This window comes from Corvus hawaiiensis, chromosome 3 (genome assembly GCF_020740725.1).
Source record: "Corvus hawaiiensis isolate bCorHaw1 chromosome 3, bCorHaw1.pri.cur, whole genome shotgun sequence".
NCBI lineage: Eukaryota > Metazoa > Chordata > Aves > Passeriformes > Corvidae > Corvus > Corvus hawaiiensis.
The window spans coordinates 47305977-47329333 of NC_063215.1; the positions used below are offsets into that span (position 1 = coordinate 47305977).

Genomic DNA, 23357 nt, shown 5'->3' on the forward strand with positions numbered 1-23357 from the left:
CACGGGAGCGCCCCGAGCTGGCCCCGCCCCCCTCCTGGAACGGCGCGATGGTCCCGCCCAGCTTCCTATTCCCCCCTATCCGGCGGTTAATGGAACGGTCCGCAGCGCGCCGGCGCGGCGCTACTCCCCCACGTGACCCCGGCGCTCCCCCAGGAGGGGACTTTTCCCGCGCGTCACGCGCTGCCCGAGCGCTTTACGTCACCACGGAGGTGCCGCCCCCTCCCCACTGTGTCCGCTCATTGGCTGGGGGCGAGGCGGGGGGCGGGGCCGGGGCGCGCGGGCTCGCGTTTCCCGCGGGCGGCGAGCAGGCGGTCGGTGCTGCTCGCTCGGAGCCGCGCTGCGCGGGCGGTGTGGAGAGAGATTCTCGCTGCTCGGGGAGGGACGGCCTCCGGCCACGGCGGTTGCCCTCTTCCTCCTCCCCTACCCCATTTCTACCGTGACAAAACAGCGATTCGTACTTCATAGGAGTTGAAATGAATCGCACATGAACCTTAGCAATCTGCGTGCAGCTCTTGAATAGTGTTGTCCAGCTGTGCTCCCGACAGCACTAGTGCCATCGCAGGTGGAAGCTGTACACTGGGAGTTGGTGTAGGTCCAGGATGAAATGGCTGCAATAGTGGAAGGGAAGCATGGTACAGATTGCAACCTGTATCTTTACAGCTGCACTGTAGAGAGCACCAGGAGAAGGCTCCTTGGACATCACGCCACCCCTTTTCGTGGAGTTGGCAGCGTTAGGTTAGCAGTTGGACTTGATGAAAGGGCTTCTCCAACCTAAGTGGTTCTAAGAATCAGTGATTCCCCCCTGACCACTGGGTAGAGTTCCCCCTATGCCTATCACATTTTCTCTGTCCTTTGTTTCTCCCTAAGGTAGCTTGAGCCTTTATATATCATTATCAGTAGACCCTCTGCAAATAAAAGTTTGTTTGTGTAAATCTGCCTCAGCGTTTTGTGCGGTGCCAGCACAGGTGAATGTCGGGAAACCAAGGCAAACCAATTCATGCGTGCTTGTATCCAAGGAGAGCTAAGCTAGAGCTATAAAGCAAATTTTATTACGGTCTGGGTCAAAGGACAAATGGAAGAGATGAGTTATAATCGGGAGATTTCCCCCTTGGTTCTTCTGAGTGTGAGCTGAACTTGGGCAATAAAGAGGAAACTGCCAAATAAATCCCTAGGTTAGTCTTCCATTTTACTTTCTTTCCTGAAGGTGTTACATTGTCAAGAGCAAAGAGAGCAATACAAATGCAGAAACTTTAAGGCAAGCCACCTATCATGATTATTGTGTGAGCTACGGAAGGGCCTGTAGGGCTGCTGGTAATACATAATTTGGGTATAGAGCTTGATGACAAGGTTCTGTACTGTCATATATTGTGGTGCTTTCTGCTAGCAGGCAGGATGGCTAATGCTTTGCCCTCCTACAAAGAAGTCTCAGAGTGAAAACGTAAAAGAAAGGTCTGTAAAGAAAACAACAGAGAATCAATTTTGTGACATGAACTGGAACTTTGTAACAGCTGCATTAAAATGACCAAACATGTTCTGTTGTATGTAAATGTCAGTAACATCAGAATTTAGTTCTGAAAAGTGATAAGGGAACTGAAGTTACACACTGACTTTCGTTATCTCTCATTCTGCTTTTTTCTGGAGTTTTAGTGTAAATTATTTATTTCTACAGTGTGACAAAAGTTTCTGGCCTTTTAATAAGAAATACTTTTCACATTCATTATTAAAATACTATCTTTCTGTTGTGCCTTTGAATAAGCAGCATAAATTGAGGAGCAGCATAAATAAAAATTGCAGTGTAACCGAAACTGCAGGGAGCATGGAATAAGGGAGTTTTCTATGGATTCTACTCATCCCTCCTGCCCATACCTGCAGAGATTTTTATGTCCATCTGGGATAAGCATCTTCTACTTGGATCAGGGCTTGATTCACAGGGTCTCTTGTGATTTTACTAGACGTGGTATTATTTGAACTAAGGTTTTCTCTTTTGCAGCTCTTGTGGGTTATAATGTTAAATGTATCTTCAGCAGTTATTAGTGTTTTATGAGGGATTGCAGTGGCAGTTCTGTTGATGTACTGGACACATGAAGTGTAATGGTTGCTGCAATCTGCATTTCATCAGGAGAGCATACTGAAAATCTCTTCTTTTGAGAAAGAAATAGGACAGTTAAGTAAGATAAAAGACAAGACTCTAATCAGCGTTCATGTATATGGAAAATTGGGAGAAATTGAAGTACGTACTAAAATAGAACTAAGACTACCAGCAAGGGCAAGAACATCACAAGCAAGTGAAAACATGTTTATCATTCTGGGGGCTGGGGGGAATCCAGAGAAATGATAAATGTGGTTTGTGTGTTTTTTCTTATAGTCAGCATCTTGGAACTCTGCTGTAGCATACAGTCAGCAGGATCACGGCAGACTGGGTTGTTATTGTTGGATTTAAAACACCACATTCATCACTGGATTCAGTTCTCATTGCACTGTTATATACTTAGTGGTTAGTAAGGCATTTACCTCTGTTTTGAATCTATAAGGAATTCCAAGCACTGCATTACTGAAAAATTATGTAAAATCCTTGACAAAATGGGTGAAACCTAAGAGTCTGCAGATGCCCATTTTAGAGAAGCACATTTGAAACGTAGCAAGTGCCCAGGATTTGGAGCAGATTGTGTTGTATCAATTGGTGCTTGGCAAGATGTGATAATGGGTTGAAGAGATTCCACAGGAGCGTACAGCAGTTTGGGATGACAGCAGTAAATGAAAAACAAAATTTAGTAGGTAAACTGAAGGGAATATATATTTGCTTCATTTTGTAAACATTGGTTCTCATTTCCATATTGTCATTTCAAGTGCATGGAAAGAAAAGTGCATGTGAAGTGTAAATACGTGGTGGGTGTTTTAGCAGGGAAAATACAGCATCTAAGGAGGTTTTGGGGTGTTTGTTACCATTACATAATGATGCATTATTGTGTCCTGGTGCCATTCACCAGAATTGTTCAGAAATAATGCATTGACTCCTGCGCCCGGAGCTTTGTAATCTTTGTTCGTCCTTGCGTCGTGAGACAGGTGTGGCAGTAAATCCCGCTGTGGGGGCGTGTCCAGCCGGGGCTGGATACTGCCCCAAGGCACATTCAGGGTGGTGCACGCCGTGCCGTGTGACATCAGGGTGTGCATTTAAGGTGCCCGTGTGTCTGTCCCCAGCAGGAATTCTGGGTGAGGACATTGGCACCTGTACTGTGCAAGCTGCTTGCCTGCGGCGGGCAAGGTGGAGCTGTGTTTGGTACGCACGAATTCTGTGTTACAGGCACTCGCTCAGCCCCACCAGGTGGGGTGGAAAGGCTGCTTTTAACATAAGGAAAAATAAAATAAATAATGTCGAGTGGTTAGTGATGATATAGTAATGTTAAAAATATTTTCTTAACTGTTTTAGAGACAGTGATACTGGCTGATGCTTTTAGCCTAAGGCAAGCCAGAGACATGTCTTGAGGAGAAGAATGGAAGGCAACAGGTAGAGGTAAAATGGAGTGGAAGGAATAAACCTTTCACCTGTGCAGCTGCATCCAACCAGAGAATGAGGTCAGGCTGGTTTAGGTGACCAAAGGAAAATAAGGCAAATATTTAGAGGGAGTCCTTGCAACAGTACATCCATTCACTGTATTTTTAACATGCATTTTTTGGTTGGTGATGGTATAATACAGTGGTGGGCTTTGGCCTTGTCAGGGCAGGAGCATATTCCGTAGGAGTTTAGCTGTGTCCTCAAAGCTGGCTGGCTGGCTGGCTGATAAAAATGCCTTGGACAACCTGGAAGTTTTTCAAGTGAAGGAACTTCAGGAGGGTCTCCACAACTTTTTCTCAGGAGATGTTTTTGTTCTGAGGCTCTTTCATCTGGCCCCTGCCTGAGATGTAACTCCTGTGAGCTGCCTGTGCCTGGCCTTGGGTCCCACTGACCTGGCATCTGCTCTTGCTTGTGCCCTGATGGCCTGGACCAGTGCTTCTTCCCTCACAGCAACTGAGGTACAGGCACAGCTGAGCTCTGTTGATTTGGCCACCCATTACTGCCTCCTAACATCCTAAACCTTATCAGAATTACAGTATCAGGAATTTTTCTATGAGGTTTGTAAAATCATTCCACTTACTCATTATCTTTGTGCAATAGCTCTGTTACATCATTCTGGATCATTCTGATCCATTTGATACACTGCATAGTTGATATTATCAGTAAAGTTTTTTCAAAACCAATCCCTCGGAGTACCTTTTTTTCCCCTCCCTGGAATTGGTGGCAAGAATTTTTTTGTCTGACTTACAGCTGGGGATCAACAGTGAATTAGTGAAGGGTATCCCAAGCAATAAAGTATGTGAAGGGCAATAGCAGAGAGCTGTAGCCATGAGATTCTAAAAAAGAAAGTGAGGCAGGTCTGTAGGAAGGTGAAATATGTTGTCAAAGGTCTGTCTGATACCATGAAAATAGACATATACTTCAGAGATCCCAGGGCTTCCCCAGATCCTTGTGGAGTACCTACACAGCTGAAGAGCCACACTAACAATTTCTGCTGGCTTTAGCAGCCTTGCTGGATCAGATTCTGAAACCCTCTGACCTCAGATTAGGTAAACTACCTTGTAGATAATGATTTTGGCCTTCAACTTCTGTCTCATCAGTGCTTGAATAGGTGCGGGGGGGTGATTGGAGCCTACTGTCTGTGCTTTATTAACACAGTGCCCTTGTGCTTTTAACACGTACGCCTGCACAAAGAAAATTGGTGTGTAATCTGAGGGCTTCTTTCATCACTTTTCATTTAAAGCAGTATCTAAGAGAGTATTTTGCTGGAGTACGAAGCTCAGCAGAAAACTCCAATAAAGCAAAACTTGAAAGACACCAGTTTTTCTTACAGTGGTGACACATTACATAAATAAAACACTGTGTAATCCAGTAAGATAATAGTTTTCTCAGAATGCATGTTGCTGCCAGCTGTTCTTTATAGAAGGGAGTTTTTTAATATGGTTGCTGGGAAGGGAACTTCTCCAAACCCAGCAGCTGACAATGAAAGTCTTCACCTCCCCATTTGCAGACTGGCCCTGAATTTCCCAGCTTTGTGGAGACCCTATGGCTTGCCTCTGGACTTGCATGTCCTCTGGATGCTTGTGCATGCTATTTCTCTGGTCTGGCACTCTGAGAGGGAGCACTGTATTCCTAGTGATTTGATCAGAGATGTAAGCTATAGTAGAAAATATGTCACAAAACATCATTTTGGATTAAGATGAATATTCCATTTCTGTTTCATTGTTCATAGCCTTGGACTCCAACTTGCAGGCACTGGGAAACCAGGCTTGAAAGACACACTGTTCTTTCTTTTAGGTGACCTCTTAATACTGGATGAAAGATTTTACCATGTTTTTTTCTGGCAGAGTGTCCTGTCATGACCAATGCAAATACAGTAATTATGGCTTGCCTGAAGAATTGTTATGCCTGAAATTCAAAATACTTCCTGGCTGTACTCTCCTCTTCTCGTTATAACTTCTTTCATGTGGTGTAACTTCAGCCAGTTGTCCCCCGCCCAGTTCCCACGTGTTGTTCTCCAAGATCCTGAGTGTATGACATCCAGCTGTACATCCAGCCATCATCCTGGTCATCACGAGGTCTATGACTTTTGGCACAGGATCAGCTTTCTGATACTTGATGTGATGAGGCATTTGCCTGCCCTCAGAGTCCGTGAACATCGCCCACTGCCAGAGCATGAGTTTCTGGGCTCTGATATCTGCTCAGATCAGGTCATTTGGACTCAAATCACACGCTGTGTTCTGCTTTGATCCCTTGTGGAACACTGGAGACACTGGGGTGGCAGCCACGGAGCAGACCTGCCATGGGTGACCAAACCAACAATAAATAAAAAGTCAATTAACTGGTCTTCTAACATTGTCCTCTATAGCCTGCAGAACTAAAATTGCTTTCCTGACTTTAAACATCTGAATATAATTTAAAATCCTTGCAAGAAATAAGAGCCACTAACCTCTGTCTCAGTACTGAGTATGCAAAACCATATCTTTTCATAGCAATAGTTTCTGTTACTTACAAAAAGTAATTTGTCAGGAAATGTGGGGTTTTATGAAGAAAATATCACAGTCTATTGTAATCTTTGACACAGAACTATGAAGCGAAAAAAATTATTCTCTAGGCAGATTGATTTGAAATATTCCTACAGAAGATTTAATTCCTATAGTCTGTGTATAGATTGCAGAATGCTTTAGAAAATGGAAGAATGAAATGTGTTACAGGCTTCTTAGCTAGCTGCAGATATACAAAGGTATTTTAGGTTAAATAATCTTTTTGTTTTGTAGCATAAGTAAAGAAAAACCTAAACTCCCTTGCTAAAATTAACAAGGTCTCCATACTCAGAGCCTGTGGAGATCACTCTGGGTCTATGCCCTCTTCAGGCATAAACATTTGCTGATTTGTTAAATTCATTCCCATTTAACAAATAAACTTAAAATCGTTACTTTTCATGAAATCCATGGACTTAAGCTTGGACAAAATCAGGTTTCTCCAAATCCTTCCCTAATTCAGCCTTCCCCATCTTACCCTGGCACTCCTCTGGGAGGTTTAGCAGCTCATACCATGAGCCCAGGAGCAAAGGTCACTCAGCACAGCGCTCTTGGCAGCGCTGGGAACAGGGGTGGGAGAGCTGCACTCTGACCGTGTCCAGGTTGCCCTGGCACAGCAGGGCTGGTTTAGCCTCATGTCTGCAGCCAGGCTCCACGAATGAGTGCTCTTTCCTCTGATCCTCCAGTGCACTCGGTTATGGCCTCTCTTTCCAGCCTGCATTTTGGTCTTACACACACCTTCTCTTCTTTTAGTGCTCACCTGCTGGAGCCATCCATGCTCCAGCTCTGCACTGTGTGTCAGAGAGATCTTGCATGTAAGAAATCACTGACACTGGCACTCATTGTGGATTATATATTTACATCCACACATAACCATACTGCAGTAACTTTATAAACAGTATTTTTCTCTGTTTCAATGGCAGTAGTCACTTTTTTTAAATTGAGACCATCTGCTATAAATAATTACTTAAATCCTCTGCCTGGTCTAGCATTTCCTGGTTTTAGCCTGATGCAGCCCAACCTGATTCCAAGGACATTATTTTTAGTTTATAGTAGTCAATGCAGGATCAAATGTTTGGCCTTCACTGAGGCCACAGTCCTATGAACATATTTTTTCTTCTTTTTGTCTGGGATGTCATTTTACTGTATCAGTGCTTGTAACTCTATAATCATATTAACACTATTTCCCATAAATTGTAGGTGCACTGAAATATGTTCACAGGTCTTTTTCTCTTCTCCTGTAAAAATACTTTTTAACACCTTGTGAACATGTTTTTTTAAGCCAAAAAAATGTTTCCAAGCCATTCACATGTGCAAGATGACATGGTTTTATTTTTGCTGTAAGTGAAAGTCACTGTGGTTTGTAAAAAGCTGAGTGGGAAATAGGGCTCTACCTTACAGCAGGCCGGAAAACCACCTGGGAATCATGGATTGAAGGTCCCACAGTTAATTATCTTGCAGGCTACTGTAGGCCTTTTGTTATATGTAGGTACGACTTCCAGTGTTTGGAGGATGTCCATGCCCTTGATCACTTGAGAAAGTGCACATGGGATCCATCTCCATCCAAAGCCAAGCTCTGCAGCCTCTGTTTTGTGTGGGGCCATTACAAACTCAGGCACCTGTTTCCTACTGACAGGCTACACTCACCACGCTCTTTAAAAAGTTATTCTTCACAATGAATGCTGTCAGTTCTTGATTAAGTAGCCTCTAGCTGGCATTTTAGGAGGGATAAAAATACTATGGCTTTATGCAGCTACATTTATTTAAAGAAGCAAGTGTTGTTCCATGTGCCCCAGCTACAAATGGCCAGTACTTTTGAGATGAATGAAGTCAGGAGACACACTGTCAGAAGTGACAGTGTTAGGAGTGACTCCCTGTGAAATATCTTTCATTTCCTTCCTTCACAGCACTAATCTGAATCCTGAAAACAGTCCAACATTTTGCGATCTCTATGATTTTCAGCCTGTCCTTCTCCCACGCTGTGGGAGGACAAGCTGTGCCTCCTGCAGGCGCCGGCACAGTGATGGATGCCAGCAGAGCTCCATAAAGCTTTGTGCTGTATCCCATCTCAGCCCACCCCATCCCATCCAGCAGAGTGGCACCAAACAAGGAGGACACTGCAGGCATCTCTTGTCCAAGCAGGGACATCAGAAAATCTGAACAGAGCAGAGCTTGGAAAGTACCTGGCTGTCCCTGTTGTACACTGTGGCTTCTTTTTGTTTCCTCAGGGTTAAACTCCCACTCAGATTTGGGAGGGTCTGGCTATAAGGTAATGGATCCTACACCTTTCAGATTGCAGAGAGCCAGTGGCAAGGCAGCAACTTGAAGTGGATGTTGCTAGTTATAAATATATCCAGCTTTTGGTTTGTTCTCTGTAGGTTTGAAAGCTATGCTTTTTGCTACTGTTAAAGATGCTGTCTTTCTGCATGGCGTCGTAACATGGAAACTACACTGAGAATTTTTCTCTCTGTGGTAATACTTACATATTACCACTTACTTACTACTTACACTTTTTACACTTATTTTGTTCTCTTCCATCAAGCAAACTGCTGAAAGCAATATTCTTGTTTATTACATTCCTGAAAATCTAAAAATTTTAACAGGCTAGTCCTATATGTTAACCTACTGAGAACAAACTTCTAGTATGCATTTGCTAAAATAGTGTTTTTCAGCTAGTGAGGACAGAGCAGAGCCTGTAGGTTTTGTGAGATGCCTCCCTGTCTGTCAGGGCCCACCTTCAGCTGACACTGAGCTCTGCAGCCATGAGTTTGTAACCTTTGGTCCTGGAGATGCCCTGGCAGCTTCCTTAGTTTTGCCATATGGTTTTCTAGCTTGAGCAATATATTTCTTGTCCAGGTGGGGAGCTGGCTGGAAGGTGATGTGGAACTGCAAGCTGTTCCTATGGCGACTCTTGCTGGCCATCCCTAGGATTCCTCTTCCTTTGTGATGGATGGAGAAGCTTTCATCCAGGGAAAGAGTTGGGGGATGACGGGCTGCAGTTCTGTTGCTCCGTTTGCTGCTATTCACAATAAAAGTCCCTTTTACCAGCTCCTTCAAGCTCCCTTTCCTCCTTTCACACTCACCTTTTTCCTTTACCTCAAAGGTTTCATTGAGTCTTATCAGCAAAGTCTGGTTTAAATCCATGTCTTTTCTGGAAAAAGCTTCCTGCTACTGTCAAGTGCTTAAGCCAATAAAGAAGCTAATGAAAAAATACCCATAAAAAACAGCACTCTGGATCCCTGTTTTTGGTCTGTAATGACTCTTGCCAGATTAGTTCAAGATTCTTATCATGGCAGTTCCCCATGCCTGCTTGTGATTATTCCCATTGTATGGATGAGGAAGGTAGGAGGCAGAGAGGATGCTCCAAGCACGGCCTCTGCTCTGCCTCCCCTCATGCCGCTGCCAGTGGCAGAGGACAAGATTCCCATGAGCACAGTCAGGGCTGTGAGGGCAGGACATGGCTGGCTGGGCTGGGATACCCAGCTGCTTCCAGGCCTTGGCAACTTGCACAGGAGGGCAAACAGAATACTTCTTTATCTAAATAAAATGACAGAGCTGAATAAATGGAGAGCAGATACTGAGTTAAGGAAGCCAGGGTGCTCCTAGAGTAGAAGTTGTTTTTCCAGGGTGAGGAGAGGAGGCAGGCGATAGGAATGAGAGCTGTGAGGAGGTGAAGAGGATCCTCCATGCTGGCTGAGAAAGGACTCATGAGAGAAGAAATCACTCTCAAGAGTGACAACTGGGGAGAAGCAAGCATTAGGTATGCTTGGGTTTGGGAAAATATGGCAAGGACTTGACTCCTTTTCTCTGGAGAGGAGGGAGCCTGGCTTTGAGGTCGGCAGGGGGGTCCACTGATCCTGTCATCCTCCATCACCATCTGACCTGATCACACTGAGCAGTCAAGAGCCCCATCAAGCTTTCAACAAGCTTTAAGGAAAATGAAAAAATATTTAGGTTTTATTTTTCTCTGATTTTTTTTTTTTTTAATTCTTGTTACCTTGTGTGAGAGCCTTCCTCAGAAACTGATTCATAAAAATGGTAGTTAAATTTTAGCTGAACAATTACTCCCTGACTGCTGCCCTGTGGCTTGCAAAATTACTTCAGCAGACTAATTTTGGAGTGGGATGCTTTGTCCTTTGACACAATGCTCCAGTACAAGCGATTCTGTGTAATTGCCTCAGTCCTTTCATCTCATTACAGTAAAATGAGGTTGTGTCCCATTAATTCCAGCAGGCACTGGTTGCAGTGCCCAGACACATGCCAAGCACGGAGTCTCCCAGAACATTACCAGCTGACAGAGGCATCTCTCACCCTTTTCAGGTATCGAAGATGTTTGTCCTCTGCCCTCAGTGTAAAGTAGTTTTGTGGGAAGTATCGGGAAAGCAATCTAAGCCTTAAAATAGAAAGGCATACCCAAGGGAACACCTTTCTCAAGGGTGGAAAGGAACTTCTAATTAAAGAGGGGGAAGGCAAGAAGTAGCAATCTCCTCCTTTAATGCATCAACACATGGAGTATGTGCAATATGGATACAAAACTCTTGCAGGGACACATTCAAGGTTGACTGATTCCAAATTAAATCCAACTTAAAATTACTGAAGCAATTTTTGGTATATTGTCCCCTTCCCACATGACATGGCAGCTTCTTTCCTTAGTTGGGAAAGCACAAGCTCAGCCTGGAGGAGGATGATGGAGCTGGAGTAAAATGGTGCATGCAAGCTGCCACAGCTCCCCTGTGTGCAGAGGTGCCTGTGTACATGCAAACTTGTTTCTACCTGACACGTAAATTAAGTAAATCTACGGGTCATAAAAAATGACAATTTCTACCCAAAAAGAAGGTGCAAGAGGTACAAGATGGGCACTAGCACAAATCCACTGGACAACATTGCTGGAAAAGAGTATTCACAAAATTTTAAATGCTTGGTGACACCCACCTTGCAAACAATTTAACAGCCAGTCCTATTTTTTTCCAATACCAGCTTATGTTCTCTCAGAGATGTGTGTGCCCTGAAAGCCTGGGCTTGCTGCTGTTCCAGGAGCTCCAGCATCAAAGAAGTGACTTTTGCCTTTTCCTGTCCACTCCAGAAAGCTCAGAGCATTTAGTGCCTTAAATCCCACACACCAGGCTTCCACCTCCAGCAGCTTTCCTGCTCACCAGTGCTACTACATTTTGCTCCATCCAACCTGGGACTTTGAGGTGAGAGCAGCTTCTCCTCACAGGCAGGCTCTTCAGCATCTTGGGAAATTAACTTTTCAGCTGCACTAAGCATTTCTGATTTCAATGTTGGCTGCTGCCCAGCCTGCTCAAATGGTTTGCACCATTGACAGTGGGAAAGCTTTTTATATAAGGGAACGTAAATAATCTTCAAAAGTGCTTTACCTGTCATAAAGTGTCTTAGTCTAGCATTTAGTCTAAACCGAAAATCCCAAATGCCTATGTCAATTATATGGGTTGTTTTTCTTAAATATTAAAAGTTAGAATGTTCTTCTTTGTTTACATTTTATTACTTTATACAAGTATGAGGGAACATTCTTGGTTAAACTTAGGTCATATTTGTCATTTTTCACCTTTCAGGGTTTTATATGAGATTCAGAGCTCCCACCCACAGAGTTGAGACTGCTGGCAGTAATGCCTGTTGTGTGCCCAAGCCTGAAAAGCTGCCTGAGGTCCAGGAATTCTAGAGTTAAAGCTGACTTACTTCTATTACTTTCAATGCATTTAAACAGGTGGTAGGTGTGCCTGGAGATGTGTAGCTAATCCACTTATGCATTTCTAGGGTCCTGTCCCCAAAGGGGAGTATTTGAAGTAGGCAGTGGGTGACCATCAGCCCTCATTTAGGCAAGGACAAGGGGCTGGTGGAGCTGAGCTTCAGGCAGGGGACATAAGAGGAAGGGGACAAGGTTACAGATCAAAAAGTTTTCTCACTAAAGCAGTCTGCTTGTGCTAATGCAAGCAGATTCTGACTGAAAACCAAACCTTTTTGCTTTAGGGAGATGAAAAGCAGTTCCCAGCTTATTATGTGAATAAGATCAGATCAACAACTTGATTTTTGTGGAAATTCACCATTTGCACAGTCAGATAGCTGGGGAGACATACCTTCAAAGGTAGGACCATAAATTGACTCTCCTTCATTTCCTTTTCCAGTTATGGTATCTGCAGGGTTGATAAAAGTAATCATCAGAGACCATGGTTATCACAGGCATTTATCACCGGGTTGTCGGTGAGCTGCTCAGCTGAGGTCAGAGACATGGGTTGCACATCAGCCTGGGGGAACAACTGCTTCCATCTCTGTTTCACTACTGGAATTTTGACAGAACTTTGGGAAGAGCCCTTCTTCCATTCCAGGAGACAGTGTCTCTAGGAGCTATTTCATGCAGTGTGTTTAATTGCTGCTGCTCTGAGAAGGGCCAGCATCTCCTGCTGGGAGAGCTATGGCAATGGCAGAGCTGAGCCAAGGAAGGAATGCCCCGAAAAAAGATGACTGTCAGAGGGATTAGGGTTAGAAGAAAGAAAGATGAAAATGCAGCTGTGATTTTATGGTAAGGTAAGGCCACTAACTTGTCTAAGAAAGGAGAATTGATAAGAGTGAAATTCCTATTCAGCTGAATGAGTGAGGCACTAAGGAAACTGATGTATCTTTTTTTTTTTTTTAATAAGTCTAGTTTTGCTACATTGTTTAGACATTATCAGGTTATCATTAGTCCTCTACAGTAGCAAGCTCGTAATTTTAGATTGCTTTTATGGACTACATAGATTTCTGCATAGTTATTCATGAAAAGCATATTCATAGTATAAACCTGAAATGTATTTACACACATTTGGAGCAAGGCAAGAAGTATGGGTAGGTAAGATGTGTGATAGAAAAAAAGGGAGTAACAAAGGAATTGCCTTCTGATATGCCTTGCTATCTTGACCTCCCTGGGGATGCCAGGTGGGCAGGCTGTGTGACCCATTACTCGTGGTGCCTTTTTCCTTGGGGCCATGCTCAAAGCATAGCACTGGAATTCCGACGACTCACCAGCACTCTTGCAAGGGCTCTGGCACTTGACTAAATGCCTTTGTAAATTAACCTCTTTAAAAAACAAATAATATACTTCCCTATGGATAATTTTAGTTTTCTCATATTTCCAATTAGTTTCATAATTGCTTACCAATCAACCTAATGGAAAATAGTTTTAATGTTTTCAGTTAGTTTTCCTAAATTCTTTTGAAAGGGTCCTGGATAATCAAAAGAATAAATTACTCAGACTTTTCCTATGTTTACAAAACAAGATGTGAAAAGAGAAGATGTTTTCTGGTTTTATATATCTATATATGCATATGTACATACACATATATACACACACACACATATATATATGAATTAAGAGATTAGCATTGTCCTGGAGTTCAGGTATGTTTCCATAGATAAAGACTGCTATTCATGCGGATCACAACACCACCCCACCCCCTTGTCTTGTGCTGTAACTCTGTTTTACGCAGGAAACCCACCTCCCCCTTGGACCTACTTGTTTTTCACTAGGCATCACAGAGAGAGTTTGCTCCGCTGGAGCACAGAACCTGGAAATTCTCACAGGTTCTGGGACATGCATCCGAAAAGACCTGCAAAAGTGAGAGGAGGAAAACACGTGTGAAATTCCCAGCTGACAACATGTGAAATTCCTAGCTGAAGTCCACTGGCCAGATTCCTCACTTTTGCTTTTCTCTTCTGTAGTTTACCTCGAAGAGCAGCCTCCTCAATGGCCGTTCCTATGTACACAAACACTGTTTAAAGCAGAAAAACAAATGCAGTGAGGGAAAGGCCAACTCTCTGTGCTGCACTCCTTCTCTAAGGCAGGCCAGTGGGAATGGTGTCCTGGGTTGCAGTGTATTCTATCACCATCCTCAGGAGCCGTTGAAATCAGGTGGGGCAGTGTTTCCTTGCCTCCTGCCCCCAGACCATCTTGCTGTTAATTGCCCATCATTGTCCTGCCGCCTGACTCAGAGATAACTCCCTCCGGACTATCTTCTGTTAATGAGCCTAATCAACACTTGGCCTCATGACTCATTACCCCATTGTGAGATGCTCCACTCAGAGGGAGGAACCAAGCATCCCATCGTGGATATAATCTGAGATTCTGAACACCACTGACAACCTTTCCCACTGGATTTCCAGGGGAAAGGAGCTATGCAGACACCACTGGACCTTCTGAGGAAGAGCAGACCCTTTTTCTACAGGATCACCGCTTCAGAGGACTGCAGCCACCATTCTACCAGACTGCTACCAGCACCCTGACTAACAGGGTGTCAGGTTTTATCCTGACTCTCAGTTTGAACTAGTGTTTTCTTTTATTTTTTTCCTTTTCTCTAATTTCCCCATTAAATTGTTATTCTGACTTGGTGCCTCCCACTGGTTTGTTTTCAAACTAGTACAAATGGTCTCAGAAAATGTCTGCAGGATTGTCAAGGCACAACAGAATCTCTATGGTTTTGTTTAAATAAAAAATTTTTTAAAAAAGAGGGTGTTTTACTGCATTCTGGGCAGAAATAATCCCCCAGAGTGTGCTAAAGCAAGCTACTGGGCAGGGCCTGGTTCTTTATCATGCATTTATTTACATGTTTATTGCAGCTGGTACAATAGCGGCAGGAATAAATGAGTCTGCACGAATATTGGTCACCCTGCCAAAATGGACATTACTTGCTCTCCCAGCCAGACTGGTATTTTGCACCTCATACCACCACAGCGTTTCAGGGGGGGCCTTGGCTGGGAAAGGAGGGATTTGGCAGTTGGGCTTTTGGTACCCAGGAATAAGGGTACCCAAGAATTTTGGTACCCAAGGGCTTGTTTGGTAGCAGCATAGTCAGCACAGTTACACTTTTGTCTGAAGCAGTCAGTGCAGGTCAGGCATCTGGGCTAGTGTTTGTCCCTCCAGGGCTGCCAAGAGCCATGGAGACTCTGCCATCCTTTGCAGGGGCTGCTCCCCATCAGCCTCTCCAACCCTGCCATCACAGGGCAGAAAAACAAGAAAGGTGCCACAGCTGCCTGTGCTCACTTTTCTTCCTCCCCACGGTATCTGCCCTTTCCCTAGACAACCTCCCCAGCTCCTTACAGACCTCGTGCTCCTGTAAAGCAGTGCTACTTGCCTGGCTGTTTTTCAGGTATTTGCTGTGTAGATCCTCAGCAATTGCTTGATAAAGTGCCTTGGGCCTAAAGTCTCGATAGTCCCACTCGTGGTAAGGCAACTTGAGCAGCTCCTTCTCATTCCCCAGCACTTGGCCATCAATGAGGCACATCACCAAGGAGGTATGTGGACACACCTCAACTCTCAGTTCCTGCATTTCAGAGGGACAGCAAGGCCTCCAGGGATTAATTACATACTTAGTGAAGAAACAATCATAATATCCACCATAGGTGAAGTGGCCTGTGGTATTTTTATGCCTTTGCTACTTAAACCACAAATCCCACCACCTGGAACAGACTGCTCAGCAGCTTTCAGCAAGGTGTGCCCTGAAGGTTTGGATCCTGCTGCTTGGGAAATTATCATGCTAAAAGTCGTCTGGGTGTCATTTGGGGGATAGCTTGGACTGAACAGGGAAAGCACCTGGAGAGCTCCATCCTGCCTTGAGAGTCTGAGAACATAAAATATATTGGGGTGGAAAAGCTCACTTGCAAAATCTGCAGGTGGCACTCACAGCTAGGAGAGGCTGCAGCCCTGGGGAGAGGACACAAACAACCTGACGATGCAGGAGTTACCTTCTTTTTTTCCTATAAATAGTCATGCCATGCAGATTCTACTAAAGGCTGTATTACAGGATCTGCAAACTTGCTTGGAAACTTCAGCTTCAGAAACTGTATTTTCCAGGTAAGGAAAAAAAATGGGCCTACATGTAGTTTAATACCTTCCCGTACCCTGTCCTATCACAGCTTGTACTTCCCTTACAAACTGCAACCTAACTCACCTTCTAACCCAGTTATTGCCCTCCACACCTCGTGCCTCCAGCGTAATTCCCAATACTTGCATAAGTGCATGCAAAGGGCTCTAAATCCCTGTTTGCAGGGATTTAGAGGTAGTGGGTGTCTGGTTTTTCTCTGAAAAACTGCTTCACAAATATTATTCAATTACACTGGTACTCCCCTCACCCCTCCCTGCCATGTGAGAGAGATGTAAGCGGGGAGATATTCAAAGATGTTGCTGAGCATCACCAACTGCACTTTTGCATGTCCAGGAGATTGGGTGCAGGGCCTTGGGGCAGGTGAGTACTTGGTGAAGGCTGCAAGGTGAACATTTCCAGTCCTTGTTGCTTGTACCGTTGCCTCAGAAGTGAGCTGCTATTTAGATATGGGACATTCCTGTCCATCAGCTTAGCCTCACCTCCACATGGGCTATGGCACACAAGCACCACAAGCTGTGGCCTAAAGCCAGCTGGGCTGGCCTTAACATAAAGCAAAGAAGTGACTCTGTTCATCTCATGGTCCCTGTTGCTATGGTTGGGATGGTGGCTGGAATAAAAAGGAAAAAAGCCAAGAGGCACACACCCCTGCAGCTATCAGCTTGGCTTGCCCTTAGGGCTGCTGATAGATGGCAGAGCTTTGTCAGCTGTAACTAATGCCCGGGAATGAGCCTGGCAGACAAACCCCTACAGGCTGGGAGGGCAGAAAGGTCAGCATTGTGCACCCTGAGGTGGGCTGTGTGTTGTGCCTCTGCCACACAGCTGAGCTTCCAGGGAAAGCCTGCAAAACCCCATGAGGTTTGCAGCTTCTTGCTTTCTCACTTGCACTGCCAGAGCTGCATTAAGGGATTTGCTGTAAGATGCTGAGCTGTGATGTGTGTGACATCTCGTACAACACTGCACAGCTGTAACATTTCTTGGAGGTGTAGGAACAAGGAGATGAGGATGATGCAGTGCAGACCCCTGCTCTGAGCAGCACCAAGCCGGAAGTCCGTAAAGCCTCAGTGCTGGTGCTTGCACCTGGCAGCAGCAAAGAAAAGCAGAAACATGAAGTTTGGAATATTTTCTTCCCAAGAGCTGATGCCAGGTGCAGGCATTTCTCTGTTTATTTGCTTCAAGCCCACACCACTCCCTGCTCCTTCCAAACTGGTACTGGGGCTGAAGCCCAGGGGCTACCTCTGCCATAAACCTGGCCACATGGAAAAACAGGTGCTGGAGCAGCCCCACCACCATCACTACCACAGGCACCCACCTGCCCGTGGCAGTCTGGCCACCATGAGTTTGAGTCTGTCAACAGGGCCCAGCTCCATGGGAACACCAGACACCAGCCCACACCCTTACCCTGCATTTCTAAGCACTTCCCAAGCCTAATGTAAGCAGTTTTCTGTTGGAGGTCAGAAAAGGCTCCATTATCTGTTTTCCCCTGAAGGAAGGAAAACCGGGTTACACAGAAAGCATGTGGCAGAGCAGAGGACTGAAGCCAGCTCTTTCCAGAACTTTTGATGGATGCTGTCAGTAGCACTTAAAAGAAAGAGTGAAGAGCCTCTTGCTAAAAGCAAATGCCCAGCAAAAAGTGGTAAGTAAAGGCAAACATGAGAGCACTGCTTCCTCACAACACTCCCAGCCTCCAGTGAGCCTCTGCTCAAGGATTTCCTGGTATCTCTGCGTTTAATTCCCCCCGGCAGCTCTTTTTCATTTGAAATTCTTTGCTTTTCAGGCAAATGTGAAAGCCTGGCATCCACAAATTTCTGTGGCAATGAGATTTACAGCTTAATTACACCCTGTGTAAAATGTGTGTCTCCTTTTGACGCAAAAACTCCTACCCACAGCTGTATTTGCTGGGCACTGCTGAGACATCATTCCTGCTGGCAGCGCATGGACGGAGCAGTTCCAGAGGGGTCGCGGCTCCCACAGCAAAGCTTTGTGCCACCACGGCAGCTTTGCTCTTTTGGCTCATGCAGCACGTGCAAAAGCTGCTTTGTGGGACAGCTGTAGGTTCAGCTCGGGCATCTGTCAGCACGGCTGGGTCAGCTCACTTTTCATCTCTGAGCACAGTGAACTTTAGGAGCCACTGGTGTTAGAAGTGACAAAACTGAATTTGTGTGTTGTGTAAAAAAAATTGTGTAACTTTTCAGGGAACAACAGAACAATTGTCACATCCCCAGGAAAAATACATCTTTCATGTGTCAAAATCCTATTGCAGGTGAAACAGCTGAGATTTTCTTGCAGAAAAAACCTATGTTAAATTAAAAAAAACCCAAACCAGTTGATTTCTTATCTTAATAACAATGTGCATTTTTTTCTCCAACTGGATATCCCACTGGCTTTATAAAGTGATACATGTTTACAGAACCACAGAGTCAGAACCAAAAAGCCTCCTGGGTAAATGTTGCTAAATTACACATGTCTATAAAAAACCCAGACTGAGCAAGAAATCACAGGTTGCCGATGGGCCTCTTCCAGGTAGCCCTGAAGTCTCTCTGGTCTGGCTCAGTGGTAGTTTCCTACAGTGATTCATTAGGGCAATGCTTTTTTAAGAGGTTTGTTGGAATTTGCAGCAGTGCTGGTTTTGAAGATCTCCATCCTCACAGTATCAGGGGCTGTGAAGACAATCAGATTCTCGTCTACCACAGCTGCTCCCTTGCCTGAAAGATCCATGCACAAGGTGTTATCATTTCATGTGATGATGTCCTCCTGCTGAAAAAATGCAGAAAAATAAGGCAGACAAAACAGTTTGGACAAGGAAATATGTTAAAATGGTAAGACAAGGCAGTTTTAATTGTCAGCCAGGTCCTGGGCAGCAGCAGATGAGCTGAGGTGTGACAGTAGGTAACTGCAAGCAGCACATACAAATGCAGGCATGTTTTGTGGGCTGTGACTGCGTGATGCAAAGGAAAGCCCCCTTCCTTCCTCCTCCCAAAGGTCGGCAGCACGGCTGCTGGAGCCTCTGTAGGCTGTAAGCTAAGCAGAATCTAATTTTGGTAGCCAGGCCATATGGCTTCTGCTGCAGCCAAAAAAAAGTCTTATTTAAAGTCCAGAGGAGAAGCAGCGTATCCAAAGTCAAATATAAAATCAGCTTCAGAAAATACTGTCTTGGCTACCTATTTTCCCCTACATCCATATTTTTAGCTCGATACAGATTAATGCAACTGAAGTTTATTGGGCTTTCTGAAACATCTCTTTTCTTTTTGCACCACAACATTTAAGGATTAAACCCAGAGCAATCCACTACCTATAATTTTTTAAATTTACGCACAAGAAATTCTGTTCTTGAAATTTAATTCTGTACCTACATAGGACTGGCTCCCATTAATCCTTTTTCTTTGAAAAAAAATTACTTTCTTTTTTACTGATAATTTCTAGGCATTCTTACTGTCATTGTGGCCAAGAAAGGGAATTAACTATAAACATGCTGGTAATAGTCAACTGATAGTCAAAGTCAAAAAGAAAAGCAATGATTAGCCTAACAAGCGTAACTTGTTTGCTCAACAGGACTGTTTTCTGAAAATTTATTTTTGGTGTTTTTTTATAAAAAGAGCATGCCAAGAACCACCAATTACTCGTTGTCTAATCTGCTCTGGTTTTTATTTCTCCACTTCTTTTCTCATCACTTGGTAATTCAGGTACATTAAATTTTATTCAACAGGTTGCCAATTATGAAAATTATATATATTAAAATCCTGAACTGGGTGACTGATATTGATTTCAGACTCTATTACCTGTTTATGACAACATGATACTGTTCTGCAAGCCTGTTTGTAGTACTCAGATGAGGATAAATGTTTTGTGGGTGACAAGAGTTAGATGTGAATTAGTGAGTGCTGCTCTCCTTGCCAGCTGTGGCACATGTGCTGTGCTGCATTCAGTTTGGGGAGGAAAACAATTACCACGAAGGAAAATATGGAAAGCATACGAAGTTGTGCAGTACCTTTAAACAATGATACTGAAAGCCTTTCAAAGGTCGGGCAGCAATGCTCTTGGCAACTTAAAGTCCTTTGAAGAGTGCGCATGCACCCTGACACAAAACACAAGAGTTTTGCTTCTATGTGATTCTCAGAGGGTTTTCTTGCTCCAAACCTCTTCACCTGGTGCAGCTGCAGCTGTTTCAGTTCCTTTCAGTCCAAAATAGCCTCTGAAAAGGTACTGAGAAACAGAAGAGAAAGCAGACAAAACTAATTTAAAAAAATTATACACACACACACATATACATAAATATGCATATATGTTTGAGAGAGACCCCCACATGACTGTACTAAAGGAGAGCTGCTAGAGGTCAGCCAGAGACATCTTGGTAAAGGGCAAGTAAAGTCACAGAATGGGTCAGGTTGGAAGGGACCACAGTGGATCATCTGGTCCAACCTCCCTGCTCAAGCAGGGTCCTCCCAGAGCACAGGGCACAGGATTTTGTGTCCAGGCAGTTCTTGAGTATCTCCAGTGCGGGAGACTCCACAACTTCTCTGGGCAATGTGTTCCAGTACACTCAGTCACACAGGAAAGAAGTTCTTCCTCATGTCAGAAAAATTTGCAGGACAGGGTAGAAAGTTTGCTAACTAAAGCAAAAATCTGCTTCCTGCTATTCCAAAGATACTTTCAATTAGGTAGGATTAAAATATTAGCCAGAAATGAGCAGTAAGCATACTACAGTGAGATGCTGAGAATATGCCTGGATGGGCATTTCCATTTGGAAGAATTGCTTGGGACAGATATGATCAGTAGTCCCTCTGTTGTGGAAAACCATTTATTGTTCACCATGTTTTACAGAGGATCTGAAAAGGGATGGAACATAGAGAACTGTTGTAGCTCATGGAACTGCAACTCTGCAAGCACCAGACTCTTTAATTAGTCTCTAACGAATAGATAAAAGAGGTCCTGAAATCAGCTCTGGAGAGCGTGGCATTACCTCTTCCTTCTCTGCTCTTGGTGAGAACCTGCAGTGCAGAAGGACTGGGAAAAAGGCCTGCGCAGATGGACTTCTGACTGTGTGAAGATAAGCAGACCCAGGAAGCACCCCTGCCTGCTCCCGCACTCGGGGGCACGCCTGCTGTGCAAACGGGCCTCCTCCCAGCCACTCCCAGCTCAGACTCAGCTTTTCTCCTGGATAAGGACACTTACACAGGATATTGGCAGGGACACAGTCTGCTGCAGAGTTGGAAGACATGGGGAGATGGGAAACACTCCAGGCTGCTGTGCTCACATAGGCATTGGGTTGGTGATTAGGAATAAATCCCATACTAGTTTTCAGTTAAGGTGAAGCAGGAAAAGACTGAAAAAACCCACATGCAAGCACACCAGGATAAGTATTACCAAACACCAACCATGACCTTCATCAGCATGACTAACCAGCTACCACAGTGAAACAGCTCTTTCACAAACAAGGAAATGCAAGTGAAACTCTTTCCTCAACAACTGGCAAGATCAATGCCAGGCTCAATATCCTTCATTTTAACCCGTGAATAGGCATTCAGTTGGAAAGAGTTTGTGATGAGGTACAGTCATCTCCTTTTCCTCTTAGATGCTGAGGCAATTGCTGTACAACCCCTGGTAGTGCTTCTTTTCTTAGTTCCCCCGAGCAGGAGAGAGAGCATAAACCAAGTATTAAAAAAAAACCCTTGAAAAGTTACACCTGTTGGGATGAATATCTTCATATTGGCAGGATAATTTGCTTTCACAGCCCATATGAAATAGATACTCTGATATTCATCTATCAAAACCCAAGATGCTGGACTGGAAGGCCAAGCAGGGGAAATACACAACAGGTAAATACAGGCTTCAGAGTGCGTTTGCTCTACCTCCTGGGGATTTGTTTCAACTTGCACCTGGAGAACCAACCAAAATTTTCAGAAAAAGCCAAAATCTGATAAACTTGCATTTGGACAAAAAAAAAAAGGTGAAATCCTATTAGAGTTCAGCTGCACTGGGTAACTTACAAATGGAGCAGAGGAAACACACAATGGTGTTAAATGCTCACAAAACCGGATCTTTCTGTAGTCCTCTTATTGCCCTGCATTTATGTCTAAAACCTTAATCTCATTTGAACATAGTAAGCAGTGAGACAGAATTGCTAGGATTAGTCTATGTGAGAAAAAGAGAAGTTAAGGTGTTTACTGGCTAAGGAGTAAAGATACTTAGAGAGCTGTTCTGAAATGCAGTTTCTAAGGGATGCATTTTTTTCCTGAATAGTTCTTAGTGGCATCTGAACTCAAAAACAAAGCTGAAGGGGTTTCCTTTCAAATTCAAAGCAATCCTAGACTTCAGCTGTAGCCTTAAAAATGCACACACAGAAAAAGGATTCATCTTTTAGCAGAAATGCATTCACTAGAAAGGAAGTAAATTGTGTCCAAAAAGCAACATTTGTGATATGAGAAGCCCCACCAGCTTCTTCAGTGCAAGCTACAGTATGTGCTGACAGCTTAAGCAACACAGGGTGCAGGATTAGTCATTGCCACGCTATTCACAGCAGCTCGCTTCCTCACTGGCAGTTTGCAGAAAAGCACAACAGAATTCCAAACACAAAACTTCAGATATTTTAGTTTTAAGAAAGCACTGAGAAATCACTATGTGATAGTGTCTTGTGCGAAACTGCAGCAAGGAACTCAATGCTGCATAATGAACAAAACAAAGTTCAAAAAAGAAGGAAAGTATTGAATAGTTACTTTACTGATAGCCTCAGAATTTAGCTTGTAACCCATTTTGAAGCATTTCAGAATTTGTAAATATATGGCAGAGAATAAATTCAGTGCAAGTTCCTCTAAACTTATGACCAGTGCGGTCCAGCTGCACTGTACAGTGTTTTAGATTACAGCAGAAGTTCTAGGATGAAACTGCCAGGATATTTACTCTAAGCTTATACAATTATTCAGCAAGATTGTCTAAGTGTTGTAACAGGCTTTACTGTATTTATTTATCTGCTCTTACAGCATCAAGACTTCAAGCTTCTCAGGCAGAACTGCAGAATACGCTGGTTTACTTTTGTGGCAGAAAATATGCAAATTTTATTTCTCCATTCTGAGAGGAAAGGTGAAAAGCCTAAACAGCTTTGCTGTGGGATGGCTTGTTGCTTTTTGGATTTGGTCTTTTTTGCATTGATTTATTCCCACTGTCTACCCTTATCACAATGCATTTATATAAAAGTGATCCAGTACTTTGAAGGTATGGAGATACTTAGCCAAACTTCTGCAGCATGCAGTCAGGAGCAGGCCAAGTAGTCCGGACTTGGAACAAGGGATATTATAAAAAATGTGGATAATTCTGTTTTTAAATTCGCCGCATTTTCTAGATTTTTCATTTGTTATAACATAAAACATCAATGTAAATCACAAGTATGACATTTTAAAG

General features: G+C 43.9%; 1 protein-coding gene across 1 annotated transcript; it reads right to left on the reverse strand.

Annotated features, from left to right (window-relative positions):
* Positions 1 to 7517: 7517 nt before the first annotated feature.
* Positions 7518 to 21180, reverse strand: PPIL6 (peptidylprolyl isomerase like 6). The gene is given in 10 exon segments (XM_048295994.1): positions 7518 to 7633; positions 8913 to 9052; positions 11342 to 11348; positions 12189 to 12245; positions 13622 to 13694; positions 13812 to 13841; positions 15141 to 15404; positions 15826 to 15921; positions 17136 to 17309; positions 20923 to 21180. Coding segments are annotated over 10 exon segments (1215 nt in total).
* Between the last annotated feature and the right edge of the window lie 2177 nt (positions 21181 to 23357).